This window comes from Arachis ipaensis, chromosome B01 (genome assembly GCF_000816755.2).
Source record: "Arachis ipaensis cultivar K30076 chromosome B01, Araip1.1, whole genome shotgun sequence".
Taxonomy (NCBI): domain Eukaryota; kingdom Viridiplantae; phylum Streptophyta; class Magnoliopsida; order Fabales; family Fabaceae; genus Arachis; species Arachis ipaensis.
The window spans coordinates 84,704,531-84,726,924 of record NC_029785.2 but is presented as its reverse complement, the minus strand read 5'-3'; the positions used below and the strand labels follow the sequence as shown (position 1 = coordinate 84,726,924).

The 22,394-nt window shown below is 39.4% G+C and overlaps 2 protein-coding genes across 2 annotated transcripts; both read left to right on the top strand.

Moving 5' to 3' along the window:
* Window positions 504–953, top strand: LOC107608914. Its single transcript, XM_016310701.1, has one exon. The coding sequence runs from the start codon at window positions 504–506 to the stop codon at window positions 951–953; it is 450 nt and encodes a 149-aa protein (XP_016166187.1).
* On the top strand, window positions 2,148–2,789 carry LOC107608906. Its single transcript, XM_016310687.1, has 3 exons — window positions 2,148–2,216; window positions 2,355–2,491; window positions 2,609–2,789. The coding sequence occupies exons 1-3, from the start codon at window positions 2,148–2,150 to the stop codon at window positions 2,787–2,789; spliced, it is 387 nt and encodes a 128-aa protein (XP_016166173.1).

The window sequence follows — 22,394 nt, the reverse complement described above, 5'->3', positions numbered from 1 at the left end:
TGGCGCCGTTGTCGGGGACTTGCATATGTGTGTCATATTCTTGGTTGGTGTGAATATGTGCATATGTGAATAGTTGCTTTTTGAGTGTTTCTTGGTTCTTGATTACTAGTTAGGATATATAGTATTAGTAATTGGTAGCTACCTTTCTTTAAGATTCCCTTTTGTCACTATAATTGCATGAACTCTATGTTTTCTCTATTGAATGACGCGTTCATTACTGGATGCGAACTTAGCCCCATTTGATCCTGAGATTGAAAGAACTTTATTATACATTAGGCTCACATTTTTACAACAAAAGACTGACAACATTAATGCAGAAGTATGCCATTATTCATAAGGTGGCCATCGCTTGCCACCCACAAATAAATGGACAAGCTAAGGTATCTAACTAAAAAATTAAGAGGATCCTGGAGAATATAGTAAAGTCCAATAGGAAAGATTGGAGCACTAGATTAGGGGATGCCTTGTGGGCCTACCGAACTGCCTATAAGACTCTAATAGGTATGAGTCCCTTCTGGTCGGTCTATGAAAAAGCTTGCCATCTCCCGGTTGAGATAGAGCATAAAGCGTATTGGACAGTTAAGGAGTGCAACATGGTGTTGCAAAAGGCAGGTGTAGAAAGGAAGCTTCAATTGGAAGAATTAGAGTGTTTGAGGTTGGAGACTTACGATAATGCCCGCATATACAAAAAAAGAACTAAAACGGTACATGATCAGCATATCAAGCGGAAGGAATTCCAAGTTGGTAATTTGGTGATACTATACAATTCAGGGATGAGGTTGCTACCAAAAAAGCTCAAATCCAGATGGGATCATCTGTATATTGTTGATAAAGTTGAGCCCTATGGAGTTGTTCACTTACGTCATCTCAAGTTATACCATCATACTAATCCCAAGAGTGACAAGGAGGTGGAATTTTTCTTCTTGAAGGATCCACCCGGAGCTTGCAAATGAAGTTCATGCCCGTCCAAAATAAGGACGTTAAAGAAAAGTACTCGGTGGGAGACACCCCTCCGTGGTATGATCTTTCTTCTGTATAGTTCTTTTGCTTAATTTCCATCTCTTTGGTTGAATATCTTGAGTATTAGTTAGTTGGATTTGAACTATAAGTGTTTTACGAGGTTTTCATTGTTGTTAGTTTGATTAGTTTGATTTCTTTTATTAGTGGCATTGAATTATAGGTGTTTTATGCTATTTTGCTTGTATAGATGTTGAAATTGCTATTATAGCTACTCTAATACTTGTTAAAAAAAAAGAAAGAGGTGGATTGAAATCAATTTATGCTTACTTGACTTTCTTTCATTGTTGGAGGATGACGAAGTAGGAATACTCTTACTAATCACCATATTTGTGGTGAATAACAAGAATAGGAAGCCTAGTTCTCACCCTTAGCCAAGGCTCTTTAAACTAAGTGATTGCCAATCCCTTTTGTTGTTATAATTTCTTAATTCATTTACTTTAATTTCATATTTCTTAGTCATATGCCATTTTATTGTTATCATCTTAGTTACATACTTGTTAGATAGTCAATTTCTTGCTTGATATTCCTAACTTTTCCATTTTAATTGTTAATTGTTAATTCCTTTTGAATTCTAGTCACTTTCCTTTTTCCACAAGCAATTCAAAACCCCCAAAATTTCCTAATCAATGATGTTCATTCAATTGCAAGTTCTAAGGAAAACTACCCGGGATCATACTCCTGGTAATTGATTTGATTCTTGCGACACTCTTCTAAACTTTGATTGAGGGTCACTTGTCGGTTTACACTATACTTGTGACATTCGAGTTTGAAAACCTTTGGATTTTCTAAATCGACATTTATCCTCTGTCAAGTTTTTGGCGCCATTTTCGGGGACTTGCATATGTGTGCCATATTGTTGGTTGGTGTGAATATGTTCATATGTGAATAGTTGCTTTTCGATTGTTTCTTGATTCTTGATTACTAGTTAGAATTTATAGTATTAGTAATTGGTAGCTATCTTCCTTTAGTTTTCCCTTTTGTCACTATAATTGCATGAACTCTATGTTTTCTCTATTGAATGACGCATTCATTACCGGATCCAAGGATAGCCCCATTTGATCCTGAGATTGAAAGGACTTTATTACACATTAGTCTCATATTTTTACAACAAAAGACTGGCAACATTAATGCAGAAGTATGGCATTATTCATAAGGTGGCCACCGCTTACCACCCACAAATGAATGGACAAGCTAAGGTATCTAACTAAGAAATTAAGAGGATCCTAGAGAATATGGTAAAGCCCCATAGGAAAGATTTGAGTACTAGATTAGGGGATGCCTTGTGGGCCTACGGAACTGCCTATAAGACTCTAATAGGCATGAGTCCGTTCTAGTTGGTCTATGACAAAGCCTGTCATCTTCCGGTTGAGATAGAGCACAAAGCGTATTGGGCATTTAAGGAGTACAACATGGGGTTGCAAAAGGCAGATTTAGAAAGGAAGCTACAATTGGAACATTTAGAGTGTTTGAGGTAGGAGGCTTACGATAATACCCGCATATACAAAGGAAGAACTAAAGCGGTGTATGATTGGCATATCAAGCGAAAGGAATTATGAGTGGGTAATTTGGTGCTACTATATAATTCAAGGTTAAGGTTGCTATCCAGAAAGCTCAGATCAAGATGGGATGGTCTGTACATTATTGATAAAGTTGATCCCTATGGAGTTGTTCACTTACGTCATCTCAAGTTATACCATCATACCGATCCCAAGAGTGACAAGGAGGTGGAAATTTTCTTCTTGAAGGATCCACCCGGAGCTTGCAAATGAAGTTCATGCCCATCCAACTTAAGGACGTTATAGAAAAGTGTTCAGTGGGAGACACCCCTCCATGGTATGGTCTTTCTTGTGTATACTTCTTTTGCTTAATTTCCATCTCTTTAGTTGAATTTCTTGAGTATTAGTTAGTTGGAATTGAACTATAAGTGTTTTATGATGTTTTCATTGTTGTTGGTTTGATTAGTTTGGTTTCTTTTGTTAGTGACATTGAATTATAGGTGTTTTATGCTATTTTGCATGCTTAGATGTTGAAATTACTATTATAGCTACTCTTATACTTGTTAAAAATAAATAAAATAGGTGGATTGAAATCAATTATGTTTACTTGATTTTTCTTCATTGTTAGAGGATGACAAAGTAGGAAAACTCTTGCTAATTACCATATTTGTGGTTAATAACAAGAATAGGAAGGCTAGTTCTCACCATTAGCCAAGGCTCTCTAGATTAAGTGATTGTCAATCCCTTTTGTTAACTTTAATTTCTTAATTCTTTTACTTTAAATTCATATTTTAGTCATATGCCATTTTATTGCTATCATCTTAGTTACATTCTTGTTATATAGTCAATTACTTGCTTCATACTCCTAACTCTTCCATTTTAATTGTTAATTGCTTTTGAATTCTAGTCACTTTAATTTTCTCGCAAGCAATTTAAAACCCCCAAATTTCCTAATCAATGATGTGCATCCAATTGCAGGTTCTAGCAAAAATGACCTGGGATCCTACTCCTGCTAATTGATTTTATTCTTGTGACACTCTTCTAAACTTTGATTGAAGATCACTTGTCGGTTTAGACTATACTTGCAACATTCGAGTTTGAAAACCTTTGGATTTTCTAAACCGACATTAATCCTTCGTCAGTGGGAACTCTATCGGTAAACTTTTTTAGGGTGCCCAAATAATTCGAGGATATTGGCACGCTTTAAAAATGTGACCGTTGGAAGACAAATTAGCCACGCTTTAAAAGTGTATCTATTTCTCCATGTCGACACGCTTTTGAAGCGTGGCAAAAAAAGGGTGGCCAAATTACTATTCAGTGTTCACCGTCATGAAAGCGTGCCAAAATCCCTCTATGCCCATGCTTTTGAAGCGTAGCAAAAAAAACATCGCCAAATCACAAATAAGTGGGCACCCTCATAAAAACGTGGTCATTGACTACTTTTGGCCACGCTTTAAAAGCGTGGCAAGAAAAAAGTGTGCCGATAGGCCTTTTTTCTTGTAGCGGTGGCTCCAGCAACTCTTTCGTCGCAGATATGGGTTAGTGCAAGGAGAGGAGGGAGACAGCGACACGAGGCGTCTGTTGCAGCAGTGGTGCTGACGCAGCGACAGCGAGAGAAAAGGGGCAAAGAGAGAGACAGAGAAGTGAGGGCAGAGAAAGAGGAGATCTCAAAATGAAGGGGGAAAGGGTTCGCAGTTCGAATTTAGGGCACCATTATCGTCGAAAATACTCTCAGATAACTCTGATGGTAACATGGTGTGGATCACCAAAACATAGCATTTCTCTAAACGCGTCTACCGTCGAATTTTTTCGACGGTAAATCCGACGTTACATTTGGTGCCTATTCCTATTTTTCCACCAAATATTACTGGCGACTTTACCGTCGGAAGAGGCTATCTGCCGGTAATTATTTGGCATGACGAATCCAACAACAAATCCATTGCTAAATCCGTAGGTAAAGCCGATGCTAATGTGTGACGTTAAATTCAACGGTACTCATCCATTTCTTTTAGTGCAACAGATCAAGGACTAATCCGTCACGGATCCGAGCTCCATTTAAGGGTCTGTCGCTGGTCAATGGGTTACTATATGCACAAGGTAGGTGATGAGCGGATACTTTATACGCTTTTTGGCATCATTTTTATATAGTTTTCGTTATGTTTTGTTTAAGTTTTATTATATTTTCATAGGTTTTAGTGAAAAAATCATTTTTTTTTTAATTCTACTTTGATTTTGTGTATTTTATGATAATTTCAAGTATTTTCTTGCTAAAATTGAGGAGTTTTGGCAAAGTCTGATTCAGAGACAGAAAAAGGACTGCAGATGCTATCAGGATCTGACCTCCATGCCCTCAAAGGAGTATTCTTGAGCTACAGAAGTTCAAATGGCATGCTCTCAATGGCTATGGAAAGCTAACATCTAGAGCTTTCCAGAAATATATAATAGTCTATACTTTACTTTATAAATGAAGGTCCAAAACTGGCGTTTAACGCCAGCCACGAGCCCCATTCCTGGCGTCCGACGCCTAGAAGGGAGTAGCTGGCGTCTAACACCCATTCAGGAGTCCAGAGCTGGCGTTGGATGCCCAAAAGGGAGTATTAGCTCGTGGCTTCACTCAAGCTCAGCCTAAACACTCACCAAGTGGGCCCAAAAATTGGATTTTTGCACTACAAGACTAGCTTATCTTATTTTCTGTAATTCTTAGTTAGCATATTAGTATATATAGAACAAGGATCACCCTTGTTCAGAACTTTATGCCATATTTTTTACTTACATTGTTTCTTTGTACAGTATGAGTCACTAACCTCCTAGGTTAAGGTTAGGAGCTCTATTGATTCTTATGAATTAATAATATCACTATTCCACTTCAATCTATGCTTGATTCTATTCTAAGATGTATCTTCGTTCTTCATCCTAATAAATTGGGAGTGTAACTTGACCGTCATCCCTATTGACATGGGTTCTTGCGAGTCCTTGACGGGATAGTATTGAACCATAAGCTTGATTATACATCTCTTAGATGGCTAATCCACGGCTTCGTTGGGTACTTCTTGAGACATCTGTGCAGCCAAGGTGCGGGGCAATTAGGGACTTTGTGGTATAGGCTAGAACCAAAGGAGCAGCATTCTCTAATCCGGAAGATCCGACCTTGTCTATGGCGTTTTGAGTAAGATCACCAAGGGAATTGACTGCTAGAGCTTCACCCCCGTTTAGATTAGATGACCGCTGACCCGGCGTTTGATCTGAAGTAGAGGAGATTAATGACCACTGACCCGGCGTTAATCATATACAGCCTGCCATGGAAAGAATCAATCAGAATTTGGAGTAGATCGTGAGAAAAATTAATCCAGAAGGAAGAAGCATCTCCGAAGCCTCAACTGTTCTCATACCATTGATTCCACATCTTTCTAGTAATGCTTTATTTATTTATCTATTTTATGCGTTTACTCGTGACAACTATATTTTCTATCCGTTTGACTAAGATCTACATGGTAACCATTGCTTGCTCAAACCAAAAATCTCGATGGGATCGACCCTCACTCACCTGAGGTATTACTTGGACGACCCGGTATACTTGCCGGTCTATCATTGCGAATACTGCGGAAGAAGAGGCACATAAAACCCTATGGCATTGCCATGGCTTCGATTATAGAGGACACTTTGGAGGAGAGCGAACAACCACTAAAGTCCTCCAAAGTGGTTTCTACTAGCCCACACTCTTTAAGGATTCCCGAGACTTTGTCCGTCGCTGTGACAGTTGCCAAAGGGCTGGCAATCTCCCTCATGGTCACAACATACCTCAGCAAGGAATCCTTGAGATTGAGCTGTTTAATGTATGGGGTATAGACTTCATGTATCCTTTCCCACCTTCATACTCAAACACTTATATCCTCGTGGCAGTAGATTATGTGTCTATATGGGTTGAGGCAGTCACATCACCCATGAATGACACTAGAGTAATGATGAAGTTCCTTCAGAAGAACATCTTCAGTAGGTTTGGTGTCCCTCGGACACTGATTAGTGATGGAGGAACTCATTTCTGCAACAAACAGCTTGACTCTGTTCTGAACCGATATAGAGTTCGCCATAAAGTGGCTACCCCATATCATCCATAGACAAATGGGCAAGTTGAGGTATCAAATAGAGAACTAAATAGAATCCTAGAAAGAACAGTGAATAGCCCTAAAAAGGATTGGGCAAGAAAGCTTGACGATGCTCTCTGGGCATACAGAACAGCTTTTAAGACCCCTATAGGAACATCACCATATCAATTGGTGTATGGGAAGGCATGCCACCTGCCCGTGGAGCTGGAACACAAGGCCTACTGGGTAACCAAACTCCTAAACCTTGATACAAAGGCAACAAAAGAGAAATGGTTGCTCCAGCTAAATGAGTTGGATGAATTCTGACTTGCTGCATTTGAAAATGCAAATATCTATAAAGAAAGGGCCAAGAAATGGCATGACAGAAAGATTTCTTCCAAAGTCTTTGAACCTGGATAAAAAGTTCTGCTCTTCAATTCTAGAGTGAAGCTCTTCCCTGGAAAGCTTAGGTCACGTTGGACAGGACCTTTCCTGATCACTAATGTATCACCCTATGGTCATATAGAACTCCAGAGTAATTACTCTGACAAAAGATTTACTATTAATGGCTGGTGCACGAAATCACAATCACACTTTTGCAATTCCGCACAACTAACCAGCAAGTGCACTTGGTCGTCCAAGTAATACCTTACGTGAGTAAGGGTCGATCCCAAGGAGATTGTCGGCTTGAAGCAAGCTATGGTTATCTTGTAACTCTTAGTCAGGATATCAATAATTCTCATATTTAATTGAAATGAGTGAAAGAACATGGAGTAAATAATACTTGTTGTGTAGTAATGGAGAACAGGTTGAGGTTTTGGAGATGCTCTGTCTTCTGAATCTCTGCTTTTTTACTGTCTTCTTCTTCACACATGCAAGGCTCCTTCCATGGCAAGCTATATGTTGGTGGATCACCGTTGTCAATGGCTACCATCCGTCCTCTCAGTGAAAATGGTCCAAATGCGCTGTCACCGCACGCCTAATCATCTTTCAGTTCTCACTCATGTCAGAATAGGATCCATTGATCCTTTTGCGTCTGTCACTACGCCCAACACTCGCGAGTTTGAAGCTCGTTACTGTCATCCCATCCCAGATCCTACTCGGAATACCACAGATAAGGTTTAGACTTTCTGGATCTCAGGAATGCTTCCATTTGATTCTAACATATACCACGAAGACTCTGATCTGAACCAGGAGGCTAAGAGATACACACTCAATTGAAGATAGAACAGAGGTGGTTGTCAGGCATGCGTTCATAGGTTGAGAATGGTGATGAGTGTCACGGATCATCACATTCACCATGTTGAAGCACGAGTGAATATCTTAGAATAGAAACAAGCGTGATTGAATGGAAAACAGTAGTAATTGCATTAATCCATGAAAACACAATAGAGCTTCTCACCCCCAACCATGGGGTTTAGAGACTCATGCCATAGAAGATACAAATTCAGAGATGAAATGTCATGAGGTGTGTAAATACAATAGCAAAAGGTCCTATTTATAGAGAACTAGTAGCCTAGGGTTTACAGAAATTAGTAAATGATGTAGAAATCCACCTCCGGGCCCACTTGGTGTGTGCTTAGGCTGAGCATTGAAGCTTTCACGTGTAGAGGCTTCTCTTGGAGTTAAACGCTAACTTTTGTGCCAGTTTGGGCGTTTAACTCTAGCTTTTATGCCAGTTCTGGCGTTTTGACGCTAGAATTTTTATGCTGACTTGGAACGCCAGTTTGGGCCAACAAATCTCGGGAAAAGTATAGACTATTATATATTGCTGGAAAGCCCAGGATGTCTACTTTCCAACGCAATTAAGAGCGCGCCAATTGTGCTTTTGTAGCTCCAGAAAATCCACTTCGAGTGCAGGGAGGTCAGAATCCAACAGCATCTGCAGTCCTTTTTCAACCTCTGAATCAGATTTTTGCTCAGGTCCCTCAATTTCAACCAGAAAATACCTGAAATCATAGAAAAACATACAAACTCATAGTAAAGTCCAGAAATATGATTTTTGAATAAAAACTAATAAAAACATAATAAAAAATAACTAAAATATACTAAAAACATACTAAAAACAATGCCAAAAAGCGTATAAATTATCCGCTCATCACAACACCAAACTTAAATTGTTGCTTGTCCCCAAGCAACTAAAAACAAAGTAGGATAAAAAGAAGAGAATATACAATAAATTCTGAAAACATTTATGAAGATCAGTCTTAATTAGATGAGCGGGGCTATTAGATTTTTGCTTCTGAACAGTTTTGGCATCTCACTTTATCCTTTGAAGTTTAGAATGATTGGCATCTATAGAAACTCATAATTCAGATAGTGTTATTGATTCTCCTAGTTCAGTGTGTTGATTCTTGAACACAGTTACTTTATGATTCTTGGCCGTGACCCTAAGCATTTTATTTTTCAGTATTACCACCGGATACATAAATGCCATAGACACATAACTGGGTGAATCTTTTTAGATTGTGACTCAGCTTTGCTAGAGTCCCCAGTTAGAGGTGTCCAGAGCTCTTAAGCACACTCTTTTTGCTTTGGACCACGACTTTAACCGCTCATTCTCAAGCTTTTCACTTGACACCTTCACGCCACAAGCACATGGTTAGGGACAGCTTGATTTAGCCGCTTAGGCCAGGATTTTATTCCTTTAGGCCCTCCTATCCATTAATGCTCAAAGCCTTGGGCCCTTTTTACCCTTGCCTTTTGGTTTAAAGGGCTATTGGCTTTTTCTGCTTGATTTTTCTTTTTCTCTCTTCTTCTTTCTTTCTTTTTTTGCCATTTTTTTTTCACTGCTTTTTCTTGCTTCAAGAATCAATTTTATGATTTTTCAGATTATCAATAACATTTCTCCTTTTTTATTATTCTTTCAAGAGCCAACAATTTTAACATTCATAAACAACAATATCAAAAATATGCACTGTTCAAGCATTCATTCAGAAAATAAAAGTATTGCCACCACATCAAAATAATTAAACTATTTTAAAATTTGAAATTCATGTACTTCTTGTTCTTTTTTAGAAAACATTTTTTTCTTTAAGAGAGGTGAAGGATTCATAGGACATTTATAACTTTAAAGCATAGGCACTAGACACTAATGATCATGTAATAAAGACACAAACATAGATAAACATAAAGCATAGAAAATCAAAAAACAGAAAAATAAGAACAAGGAAATTAAAGAACGGGTCCACCTTAGTGATGGCGGCCTGTTCTTCCTCTTGAAGATCTTATGAAGTGCTTTAGCTCCTCTATGTCTCTTCCTTGCCTTTGTTGCTTCTCTCTCATTTCATGGAGGATAGTGGAATGCTCTTGTTGAGGTCCATGAGTGGGCTCTCTTGTTTGCTCCATCCTTTTCTTAGTGATGGGCTTTTGAGATGAATCTCTCCATTTCCCATGACTCGAAGGTGGAAGTTTTTGCCATCCATTTCCTCTTTCTAGAAGTTTCTCCGGCCTTAGGTGCCATAAATGGTTATGGAAACACAAAAAGCAATGATTTTTCCACGCCAAACTTAGAAGGTTTGCTCGTCCTCGAGCAAAAGAAGAAAGAAGGGAGGAGAAGAAGAAGAAAATGGAGGAGATGGAGAGGTGTGAGTGGTTAAGAGGTGATGGGGAAGAGTATTTGGGGAAGGGTGTCATTGGAATGTGTGAAGAAGAGAGAGGTTGAGTTAAGGTAGGTGGGGATCCTATGGGGTCCACAGATCCTGAGGTGCCATGGATTTCTCATCCCTGCACCATTCTGGCGTGTAAACGCCCCTTTGAGTTCCAATCCTGGCGTTAAACACCAGGTTGCTGCCCATTTCTGGCATTTAACGCCAGCTTTTCTTCCTTTTCTGGCGTTTAACGCCAGCTTGGTGCCCCTTTCTGGCGTTAAATGCCAGTCTGGTGCCCTTTTCTGGCGTTAAACGCTCAGAATGGTGCCAGACTGGGCGTTTAACGCCCATTCTGCTACCCTTACTGGCGTTTGAACGTCAGTAAGCTCCTCCTCCAGGGTGTGCTATTTTTCATTCTGTTTTTACTTTTTCAATTGTTTTTGTGACTCCACATGATCATCAACCTAAAGAAAATATAAAATAACAATGGAAAATAAATATATATAATTAAAGAACATTGGGTTGCCTCCTAATAAGCGCTTCTTTATTGTCTTTAGCTGGACCTTGACTGAGCTTTATTCTAGTCTCAGTTTTGAGCATTCTTGCTCAAAATTGCTTTCAAGATAATGTTTGATTCTCTGTCCATTAACAATAAACTTTTTGTCAGAGTCAATATCCTGAAACTCAACATATCCATATGGTGACACACTTGTAATCACATATGGTCCCCTCCACCGGGATTTCAATTTCCCGGGGAATAATCTGAGCCTAGAGTTAAACAGCAGAACCTTCTGTCCTGGTTCAAAGACTCTAGATGACAGTTTCTTGTCATGCCACCTTTTTGCTTTCTCCTTATAAATTTTTGCATTTTCAAAAGCATTGAGTCTGAATTCTTCTAGCTCATTCAGCTGGAGCAATCTTTTCTCTCCAGCTAACTTAGCATCCAGGTTTAGGAATCTGGTTTCCCAGTAGGCTTTATGTTCCAGTTCCACGGGCAGATGACAGGCCTTGCCATACACAAGCTGGTATGGAGAGGTTCCTATAGGAGTCTTGAATGCTGTTCTGTATGCCCACAAAGCATCATCCAAGCTTTTTGCCCAATCCTTTCTACAGGCAATTACAGTCTGTTCCAGGATTCTTTTTAGTTCTCTATTAGAGACTTCAGCCTACCCATTTGTCTGTAGATGATATGGAGTTGCTACTTTGTGGCTAATTCCATATCGGACCATAGCAGAGTAAAGCTGTTTATTGCAGAAATGAGTGCCCCCATCACTGATTAGTACTCTGGGAACACCAAATCTGCTGAAGATATGTTTCTGGAGGAACTTCGGCACTGTCTTAGTATCATTAGTGGGTGTGGCAATTGCTTCTACCCATTTAGATACGTAGTCTACTGCCACCAGAATGTACGTGTTTGAGTATGATGGTGGAAAAGGACCTATGAAGTCAATACCCCATACATCAAATAACTCAATCTCTTAGATCCCTTGTTGAGGCATGGCATAACCATGAGGTAAGTTACCAGCTCTCTGGCAACTGTCACAGTTACGCACAAACTCTCGGGCATCTCTATGGAGAGTAGGCTAGTAGAACCCTGGTATGCGAAATTGTTACTCAGGTTGTGAATTATTGTTCGAAATTGATTCCCTGGCGATGGCACCAAAAACGGATGCACAGAACCATGGTCTAAACACATCTTCACAACTTCGCATAACTAACCAGCAAGTGCACTGGGTCGTCCAAGTAATACCTTACGTGAGTAAGGGTCGAATCCCACGGAGATTGTTGGTATGAAGCAAGCTATGGTCACCTTGTAAATCTCAGTCAGGCGGATAATAATTGATTATGGAGTTTTCGAAATTTAGTAATAAAAGAAGGATAGAAATACTTATGTAAATCATTGGTGAGAATTTCAGATAAGCGTATGGAGATGCAATCGTTCCTCTGAACCTCCGCTTTCCTGCTGTCTTCATCCAATCGGTCTTACTCCTTTCTATGGTTGGTTTTATGCAAGGGCATCACCGTTGTCAGTGGCTACATCCCCTCCTCTTGTGAAAATGGTCCAAGATGCCCTGTCACGGCACGGCTAATCATCTGAGGTTCCCGATCATGCTGGAATAGGATTCACCCTCCTTTTGCGTCTGTCACTACGCCAAGCAATCGCGAGTTTGAAGCTCGTCACAGTCATTCAATCATTGAATCCTACTCGGAATACCACAGACAAGGTTTAGACTTTCCGGATTCTCTTGAATGCCGCCATCAATCTAGCTTACACCACGAAAATTCCGATTAAGAGATCTAAGAGACACTCATTCAATCTAAGGTAGAACGGAAGTGGTTGTCAGGCACACGTTTATAGGGAATGATGATGATTGTCACATTCATCACATTCAGGTTGAAGTACGAATGAATATCTTAGAAGCGAAATAAGATGAATTGAATAGAAAATAGTAGTACTTTGCATTAATCTTTGAGGAACAGCAGAGCTCCACACCTTAATCTATGGAGTGTAGAAACTCTACCATTGAAAATACAATAGTGATATTGGAGTTCATTGGTCTCGGTCCCAGAGGGGAACCGGAGTAACCAAGACTACGAATACAATGATAAAAAGTTCTATTTATAATAAACTAGCTACTAGGGTTTACAGAAGTAAGTAATTGATGCATAAATCCACTTCTGGGGCCCACTTGGTGTGTGCTTGGGCTGAGCTTGAATGTTACACGTGCAGAGGCTCTTTATGGAGTTGAACGCCAGGTTGTAACGTATTTCTGGCGTTCAACTCTGGTTTGTGACTTGTTTCTGGCGTTTAACTCCAGACAGCAGCGTAAAACTGGCGTTCAACGCCATTTTACATCATCTAAACTCGTTCAAAGTATGGACTATTATACATTGCTGGAAAGCCTGGATGTCTACTTTCCAACGCAATTAGAAGCGCGCCAGTTTGAGTTCTGTAGCTCCAGAAAATCCACTTTGAGTGCAGGGAGGTCAGAATCCAACAGCATCAGCAGTCCTTCTTCAACCTCTGAATCTGATTTTTGCTCAAGTCCCTCAATTTCAGCCAGAAAATACCTGAAATCACAGAAAAACACACAAACTCATAGTAAAGTCCAAAAATGTGAATTTAACATAAAAACCAATGAAAACATCCCTAAAAGTAACTAGATCCCACTAAAAACATACTAAAAACAATGCCGAAAAGCGTACAAATTATCCGCTCATCAAACCCACATTGGAGGACCTTAGTGGCTGTTCGCTCACCTCCGAAATGTCCTCCATATTGTGATCCATAGCAATGCCATAGGATCTTCTGTGCCTCTTCTCTGGGCACACATCTGCGGATCATTCCGTCTGCACATCTCTTAAAGAGATATGGTTCATCCCATAAGTAGTACTTTGCATCAGAAATTAGTTTTTTCGTTTGCTGCCTGCTGTACACCTTGGGTATGAACCTCACAGCTTTATAATTTGCAATGTCTGCAAACCATGGTGCTTCCTGAATGGCGAAGAGTTACTCATCTGGAAAGGTCTCAGATATCTCAGTAGGAGGGAGGAACGCCCCTGCTACTGGTTCTATCCGGGACAGGTGATCAGCTACCTGGTTCTCTGTCCCTTTTCTGTCTCTTATTTCTATATCAAACTCTTCCAGAAGCAACACCCATCTTATGAGCCTGGGTTTTGAATCCTGCTTTGTGAGTAGGTATTTAAGAGCAGCATGGTCAATATACACAATCACTTTTGAACCTACTAAATAGGATCTAAACCTGTCAATGGCATAAACCACTGCAAGTAACTCTTTTTCTGTGGTTGTGTAATTCTTCTGTGCATCATTTAAAACATGGCTAGCATAGTAAATGACGTGCAGAAGCTTGTTATGCCTCTATCCCAACACTGCACCAATGGCATGGTCACTGGCATCACACATTAGTTCGAATGGTAATGTCCAGTCTGGTGCAGAGATGACTGGTGCTGTGACCAGCTTAGCTTTCATGGTTTCAAATGCCTGCAGACACTCTGTGTCAAAGACAAATGGTGTATCAGCAGCTAGTGAATTTCTCAGAGGTTTTGCGATTTTTGAAAAATCCTTTATAAACCTCCTGTAGAATCCTGCATGCCCCAGAAAGCTTCTGATTGCCTTAACATTGGCAGGTGGTGGTAATTTTTCAAATACTTCCACTTTAGCTTGATCTACCTTATGTGTGGAAAACGATCCAACACAAAACTCACCAGCAAGTGTACCGGGTCGCATCAAGTAATAATAACTCACATGAGTGAGGTTGATCCTACAGGGATTGAAGGATTGAGCAATTTTAGTTTAGTGGTTGATTTAGTCAAGCGAATCAAGTATTGGTTGAGTGATTTATGCTTTGCAGAAACTAAATTGTTTGAAATGTAAAGGGAGAGGGGTAAAGTGCAGTAAATTAAATAGCAGAAAAGTAAAGAAGCAGAATCTTAAAGTTCAAGTAATGTAAATTGCAGAAACTTAGATTGCAAGAAACGTAAATGGCTGAAGCTTAAAGTGCAAGAAATGTAAATTGCTTGAATCATAAAAGGAATTGGGAATTGGGATTGCAGAATTTAAACAAGCAGAATTAAATTGCATCAAACAGCAAAGCAAAAGATGAATTGAATTGGAATGGATCTCAAACAGAAGAGTAAAAATGCTTTGAGAATTGTAAAGACAGAAAGGTAGTGCTTAATTTGCAGCAATGTAAAAGAGGTTGAAGATCTCAGGAGTGGAAGAGACTAGATAACAAGTCTAGATCTCAAATCCTTCCTTGATCTAACAAGAACAATTGCAAAAGAAACAAAGAAAAGTAAATTGCAGAGAGAGTAGAAGATGAAGCAGTAAATAGAAATTGGAATTCAATTATGCAGAAAATTAAACAAGATCTCAAGGTGAGATTGAAACAGAAGTTCTTCAATTCTCTACCCAAGATCCAAAGCAAGAAAATTAAAGAGTGCTCAAGCAAGAACTAAGAAGAAGAGAGATCAATTCTCCTTCCAAGTTCTCAGAAATACAAATTCAAACTAAAAAGCTCAAAATTGAAATGAAAGCTAAAAAGGAAAATTCAAAGTAAAGTCTAGAGATCTCAAAAAAAAGTAAAACAAAGGTCAAAAGGTCCTAATTACATGAAACTAACTCCTATTTATACACTTTCTATTCTTGGATTTTGAAATTTGGATGAGCTTTTAATTTGGTGAAGATTTGAATTTAATTGGATTTTTGGTTGATTTTTCAGCCCATGAGTGATTTGCTTCCAGGGGGATGCTCAGCTCACAAAGTGAGCTGAGCTTTGAGACTTGGTGTGGGGAGGCCTTGCATGCTGTTGCTTGGGGGAGGCATCAGGGGAAAGCTCAGCTCACAAAGTGAGCTAAGCATTGGTGCCTTGGTGCCTATTTGTTGCGCGCTGCCCTTGGACCGTGTCAAATTTGTTGCGCGCCCCACTCCCTGGCCGTGTCACGTTGTGCCTTATGCACCAAGAAGTAGCGCTCAGCTCTCCAAGTGAGCTGAGCATTGGAGCTTTGTGTGTGGGGCGTCTTGGTCCCTTGAAATATTTCACGTGCCAAGTCTTGCACATCATCAGCGTACTGCTCAAGTGGTGCTAGGAGTGCACCTTCCTTGCTGAAGCCTCCGTGTTCGAGACTTGCTAGGAGCATTTTGGCCAATTTTGGCTTATTTTCCTTGTGAGTAGCACTCCCCCCATCCCCTTTGGTCATGGGTTCAAACCTTGGAGAATGCACTTGCAACTTATTTTCTTTGAATTATTTCTTGTGGGATCTCGATAATGCTCACTTTGTGAGCTGAGCTTGGTGAGCTTGGTGCTCTTGGAGAAAGCTTCATGGTTTGTTGCACCACACTTCCCCTTTTCTTGGCCACACTTTTTCTTCCTTGGGCCACACTTCTTAGGCTACGCTTTCTTCTTTTCTTCTTTTCTTCACCTATAATTAATCAAAACAACCCATCAAAGTATTACCAAATTCACAAGGTTTATAAATCATTAAAAATCAATTAAATTTAGCCTAAACCTCATGATTTAGCATCAATTATATGGTAGTTGTTTGATTTAAAGAAGTCATGCATTTCCATTCCAAATTACTTACTTAGAATGTAAGAAAGTGCATAAAACCAAATAAAAATAAAGAAAAAGGCTAGTAAAACTAGGCTAAGATGACTTGTCATCACTACCTCTATTCTCTTGTTTGAAATTTTATGCCCAAGGACAATTCCTTCAGTCACCATAAAGTGACATTTTTCCCAGTTTAAAACTAGGTTGGTCTCTTCGCATCTTTTCAGAACAAGTGCTAAATGGTCAAGACAGGAGCTGAATGAGTCTCCAAATACTGAAAAGTCATCCATGAAGACTTCCAGAAATTTCTCTACCATATCAGAGAAGATAGAGAGCATACACCTCTGAAAGGTTGCAGGTGCATTGCACAGACCAAAGGGCATCCTTCTTTAGGCAAATACTCCAGAAGGACATGTGAATGCTATTTTCTCTTGGTCCTGAGGATCTACTGCAATTTGGTTGTAACCTGAATAGCCATCCAAAAGGCAGTAGTATTCATGACCTGCTAGTCTCTCTAGCATCTGGTCTATGAATGGTAAAGGAAAATGATCCTTTCTGGTGGCTGTATTGAACCTTCTGTAGTCAATACACATATGCCACCCTGTAACTGTTCTTGTAGGAACCAGTTCATTCTTTCCATTATGAACCACTGTCATGCCTCCCTTCTTGGGGACAACGTGGACAGGACTCACCCAGGGGCTATCAGAAATAGGATAAATAATCCCAGTCTCTAGTAACTTAGTGACCTCTTTCTGCACCACCTCCTTCATGGCTGGATTTAGCCGCCTCTGTGGTTGAACCACTGGCTTAGCATCATCCTCCAATAGGATCTTGTGCATGCATCTTGCTGGGCTAATGCCTTTAAGATCACTTATGGACCACCCAAGAGCTGTCTTGTGTGTCCTCAGCACCTGAATTAGTGCTTTCTCTTCCTGTGGATTTAATGCAGAGCTTATGATCACCGGAAAAGTGTCACCTTCTCTCAGAAATGCATATTTTAGGGATGGTGGTAGTGGTTTGAGCTCGGGTTTAGGAGGCTTATCCTCTTTCTGAGGAATTTTCAGAGGTTCTTTTATTTCCTCTAGTTCCTCCAGATCAGGCTGAACATCTTTAAAGATGTCCTCTAGCTCTGATTCGAGACTCTCAGTCATATTGATCTCTTCCACCAAGGAGTCAATAATATCAACGCTCATGCAGTCATTTGATGTGTCTGGATGCTGCATTGCTTTGACAACATTTAACTTGAACTCATTCTCATTGACTCTCAGGGTCACTTCCCCTTTTTGGACATCAATGAGAGTTCGTCCAGTTGCTAGGAAGGGTCTTCCTAGAATGAGAGTTGTACTCTTGTGCTCCTCCATTTTCAGCACTACAAAGTCAGTGGGAAAGGCAAATGGCCCAACCTTGACAATCATGTCCTCAATTATGCCTGATGGATATTTAATGGAGCCATCAGCAAGTTGAAGATATATCCGGGTCGGTTTGACCTCCTCAGTCAAGCCAAGCTTTCTGATAGTGGATGCAGGGATTAGATTGATACTTGCCCCAAGGTCACATAGAGCTGTCTTGGTACAAGTACCCTCTAATGTTCACAGTATCATAAAGCTTCCTGGATCTTTAAGCTTCTCTGGTAAGCTTTTCAGAATGATTGCATTACATTCTTCAGTGAGAAAAACTTTTTCAGTTTCTCTCCAATCCTTCTTATGACTTAAGATCTCTTTCATGAACTTAGCATTAGAGGGTATTTGCTCAAGTGCCTCTATAAACGGGATCTTTATTTCAAGAGTCCTGAGATAGTCTGCAAAGCAGGCAAATTGTTTATCCTGTTCCGCTTGGCGGAGTTTCTGAGGATAAGGCATCTTGGCTTTATATTCTTTAACCTTAGTTGCTACAGGTTTATTCCCTACAGTGGTGGTTGGAGAAGCCTTCTTAGAGGGGTTACTATCAGCACTTGCAGGTGTCTGATCCCTCATTAGCGTTTGAACGCCAGGATTGGATGCTGGATGGGCGTTTAACGCCAGCTTTCCACCCTTTTCTGGTGTTTGAACGCCAGAATTATTCCTCTCTGGGCTCTTGCTGTCCTCAGAGGATTTTTGGGCAGTGGTTTGGTCATCCTCTGTCAGTTGTTCCTTTCTTGGCTTTCTGCTACTTTGAGCTAAATTATTCAATGTCTTCCCGCTCCTTAGTTGAACAGCTTGGCATTCTTCTGTTATCTGTTTAGATAGCTGCTGTCTAGTCTGATTCAATTGTGCTTCCAAGTTCTTGTTAGCATTTTTAGTGTCTTGGAGCATCTCTTTAAATTCTGCTAATTTTTTTGTCATAAGGAGTAATTGCTGATTAAGTTCAATAATATGTTCTTGAGGATTACGATCAGTAGTTACTGCCCTAGCCTCTTCTTTTATGGAGGACTCACTGCTTGAGTACAAATGTTGATTTCTAGCAACCGTATCTATGAGTTCTTGAGCTTCTTCAATTGTCTTTTTCATGTGTATAGATCCACCAGCTGAGTAGTCTAGAGACATTTGAGCTCTTTCTGTAAGCCCATAGTAGAAGATGTCTAACTGTACCCACTCTGAAAACATTTTAGAGGGGCATTTCCTTAGCATCCCTCTGTACCTCTCCCAAGCATTATAAAGGGATTCATGATCCTCTTGTTTAAAGCCTTGGATGTTCAGCCTTAGCTGTGTCATCCTTTTTGGAGGGTAAAATTGATTCAGGAATTTGTCTGATAACTGTCTCCATGTTTTTATGCTTGCTGTGGGTTGGTTATTTAACCACCTCTTAGCTTGATCTTTTACAGCAAATGAAAATAGTAATAATCTGTAGACATCCTGATCCACTTCTTTATCACGTACTGTGTCAGCAATTTGTAAGAACTGTGCCAGAAACTCAGTAGTTCTTCCTGTGGAAGACCGGAATATTGGGAATTTTGCTACACCATGATAATGAGCTGAGGATTTAGCTCAAAACTGCTTGCTTTGATGGGAGGTATATAGATGCTACTCCCATATGCAGCTGTAATGGGGTTAGCATATGACCCCAGAGTCCTTCTGAACTATTTATTTCCACTTATTTCCATGGTGGAGAAAAGGGAATTGATATGAATTGAAAATAAATTATATTTTTAAATTTTTTATTTTATTTAATTAAAAGTAACCGAATAAAATAAAACAAAATAAATGAAAGATAAAATAAAAGTTTCGAAAATTAGAAGAAAATGAAATAAAAGCAAATTGAAAACTAAATTAATTAATTAATTAAAAAGATTTTGGAATTAGCAATCAGAAAGATATGATTAAAAATTATTTTGAAAAAGATATGATTGTAATTTATTAAAAAAAAGATATGATTGAAAAGATATGATTGAAGGAATTAAAAAGATTTGATTTTTGAAAAAGATTTGAAAAGATCAATTTTTGAAATTAGAATTTTGACTTGACTAAAAAAAAGATATGATTTTGAAAATCTTTGACTAATTTAATGCAAAATTTCGAAATTTATGAATAAAATAAGGAAAAGATATTTTTTTAATTTTTGAATTTTAATGAGGAAAGAGAAAAACAACAAAATGACACTAAACTTAGAAATTTTAGATCAAAACAAAGAGAACAAACAAGAAAACTTTGAATATCAAGATGAACACCAAGAACACTTTGAAGATCAAGATGAACACCAAGAACAAATTTTTGAAAAATTTTTAAGTAAATAAAAGTACAAGGGACACCAAACTTAAAATTTGTAGAAAATCAAACACAAATTTTCAAAATTTTAAAGGAAAACACAAAGAAGACACCAAACTTAGAATTTTTAAAGATCAAGAAAGAACTAAGAACATGCAAATTCAAAAAATTGAAAGAAAAAAAAAGCATGCAATTGACACCAAACTTAAAATATGAAACTAAACTCAAATAAAAGACTCAAATTTAGTAACTCTAAACCAACAAAAATAAATTATTCCTAATCTAAGCAACAAGATAAACCGTCAGTTGTCCAAACTCGAACAATCCCCGGCAACGGCGCCAAAAACTTGGTGCACGAAATCACAATCACACTTTTGCAATTCCGCACAACTAACCAGCAAGTGCACTGGGTCATCCAAGTAATACCTTACGTGAGTAAGGGTCGATCCCACGGAGATTGTCGGCTTGAAGCAAGCTATGGTTATCTTGTAACTCTTAGTCAGGATATCAATAATTCTCAGATTTAATTGAAATGAGTGAAAGAACATGGAGTAAATAATACTTGTTGTGCAGTAATGGAGAACAGGTTGAGGTTTTGGAGATGCTCTGTCTTCTGAATCTCTGCTTTTCAACTGTCTTCTTCTTCACGCACGCAAGGCTCCTTCCATGGCAAGCTATATGTTGGTGGATCACCGTTGTCAATGGCTACCATCCGTCCTCTCAGTGAAAATGGTCCAAATGCGCTGTCACCGCACGACTAATCATCTGTCGGTTCTCACTCATGTCGGAATAGGATCTATTGATCCTTTTGCGTCTGTCACTACGCCCAACACTCGTGAGTTTAAAGCTCGTCACTGTCATCCCATCCCAGATCCTACTCAGAATACCACAGACAAGGTTTAGACTTTTCGAATCTCAGGAATGCTGCCAATTGATTCTAACTTACACCACGAAGACTCTGATATGAACCAGGAGGCTAAGAGATACACACTCAATTGAAGATAGAATGGAGGTGGTTGTCAGACACGTGTTCATAGGTTGAGAATGGTGATGAGTGTCACGGATCATCACATTCACCATGTAGAAGCACGAATGAATATCTTAGAATAGAAACAAGCGTGATTGAATAGAAAACAGTAGTAATTGCATTAATCTATTGAAACACAGCAGAGCTCCTCACCCCCAACCATGGGATTTAGAGACTCATGCCGTAGAAGATACAAATTCAGAGATGAAATGTCATGAGGTGTGTAAATACAATAGCAAAAGGTCCTATTTATAGAGAACTAGTAGCCTAGGGTTTACAAAAATAAGTAAATGATGCAGAAATCCACTTCTAGGTCCACTTGGTGTGTGCTTGGGCTGAACATTGAAGCTTTCACGTATAGAGGCTTCTCTTGGAGTTAAACGCCAGCTTTTGTGCCAGTTTGGGCGTTTAACTCCAGCTTTTATGCCAATTCTGGCGTTTTGACGCCAGAATTTTTATTATGACTTGAAACGCCGGTTTGGGCCATTAAATATCGAGAAAAGTATAGACTATTATATATTGCTGGGAAGCCCAGAATGTCTACTTTTCAACGCAATTGACAGTGCGCCAATTGGGTTTTTGTAGCTCCAAAAAATCCACTTCGAGTGCAGGGAGGTTAGAATCCAACAGCATCTGTAGTCCTTTTTCAGCCTCTGAATCAGATTTTTGCTCAGGTCCCTCAATTTCAACCAGAAAGTACCTGAAATCATAGAAAAACACACAAACTCTTAGTAATGTCCAGAAATATGATTTTTGAATAAAAACTAATAAAAACATAATAAAAACTAACTAAAATATACTAAAAATATACTAAAAATAATGCCAAAAAGCATATAAATTATCCGCTCATCAATGGCCAGAGAGTGAAACATTACTTGGGTGGTGAAGTTGAGAAAGAAAAATCGACTCTGTTGCTGACATGAGCATAGTACCGTCAAGCTAGTGACGTTAAAAAGCGCTTGTTGGGAGGCAACTCAACAATAATTAAAGTTATTTCTGTTTTTGTTAAGTATATTTCAATTATATCAGTTTAATTTTCATAATTGTTTCCTTAGGTTTGTGATCATGTGCAGTAGTTAAAACAGAAGTAGAGACAGTCGGAGCTAAAAACAGAGCACCCTGGGAAAAGCCCATTGTTGGCATTGTAATTGTTTCCTTAGGTTTGTGACCATGTACAGTAGTTAAAACAGAAGCAGAAGCAGTTAGAACAGAAAACAGAGCACCCTGGGAGAAGCCTCTTACTGGCATTGAACACCGACAAGAGAGAAAGAGGGGGCGTTGACGCCCCCAAGAGGTAGCAAGACTGGCGTTCAACACCAGCCAGGGGATACTAGTTGGGCGTTGAATGCCCTCAAGGAGTAGCGAGCCTAGCATTGAACGCCAACCAGGGGGCACTAGCTGGGGATTCAACGCCCTGAAGGGGGATGC

What these genes read in the sequence shown, in the direction of transcription:
- LOC107608914 (XM_016310701.1), top strand. Translation starts at nt 504, where the DNA reads ATGAGTCCCTTCTGGTCGGTCTATGAAAAAGCTTGCCATCTCCCGGTT.
- LOC107608906 (XM_016310687.1), top strand. Translation starts at nt 2,148, where the DNA reads ATGCAGAAGTATGGCATTATTCATAAGGTGGCCACCGCTTACCACCCA. An exon ending in AAATGAATGGACAAGCTAAG is followed by an intron (nt 2,217 to 2,354) that starts GTATCTAACTAA and finishes AGTCCGTTCTAG; the next exon opens with TTGGTCTATGACAAAGCCTG. An exon ending in GAACATTTAGAGTGTTTGAG is followed by an intron (nt 2,492 to 2,608) that starts GTAGGAGGCTTA and finishes ATATAATTCAAG; the next exon opens with GTTAAGGTTGCTATCCAGAA.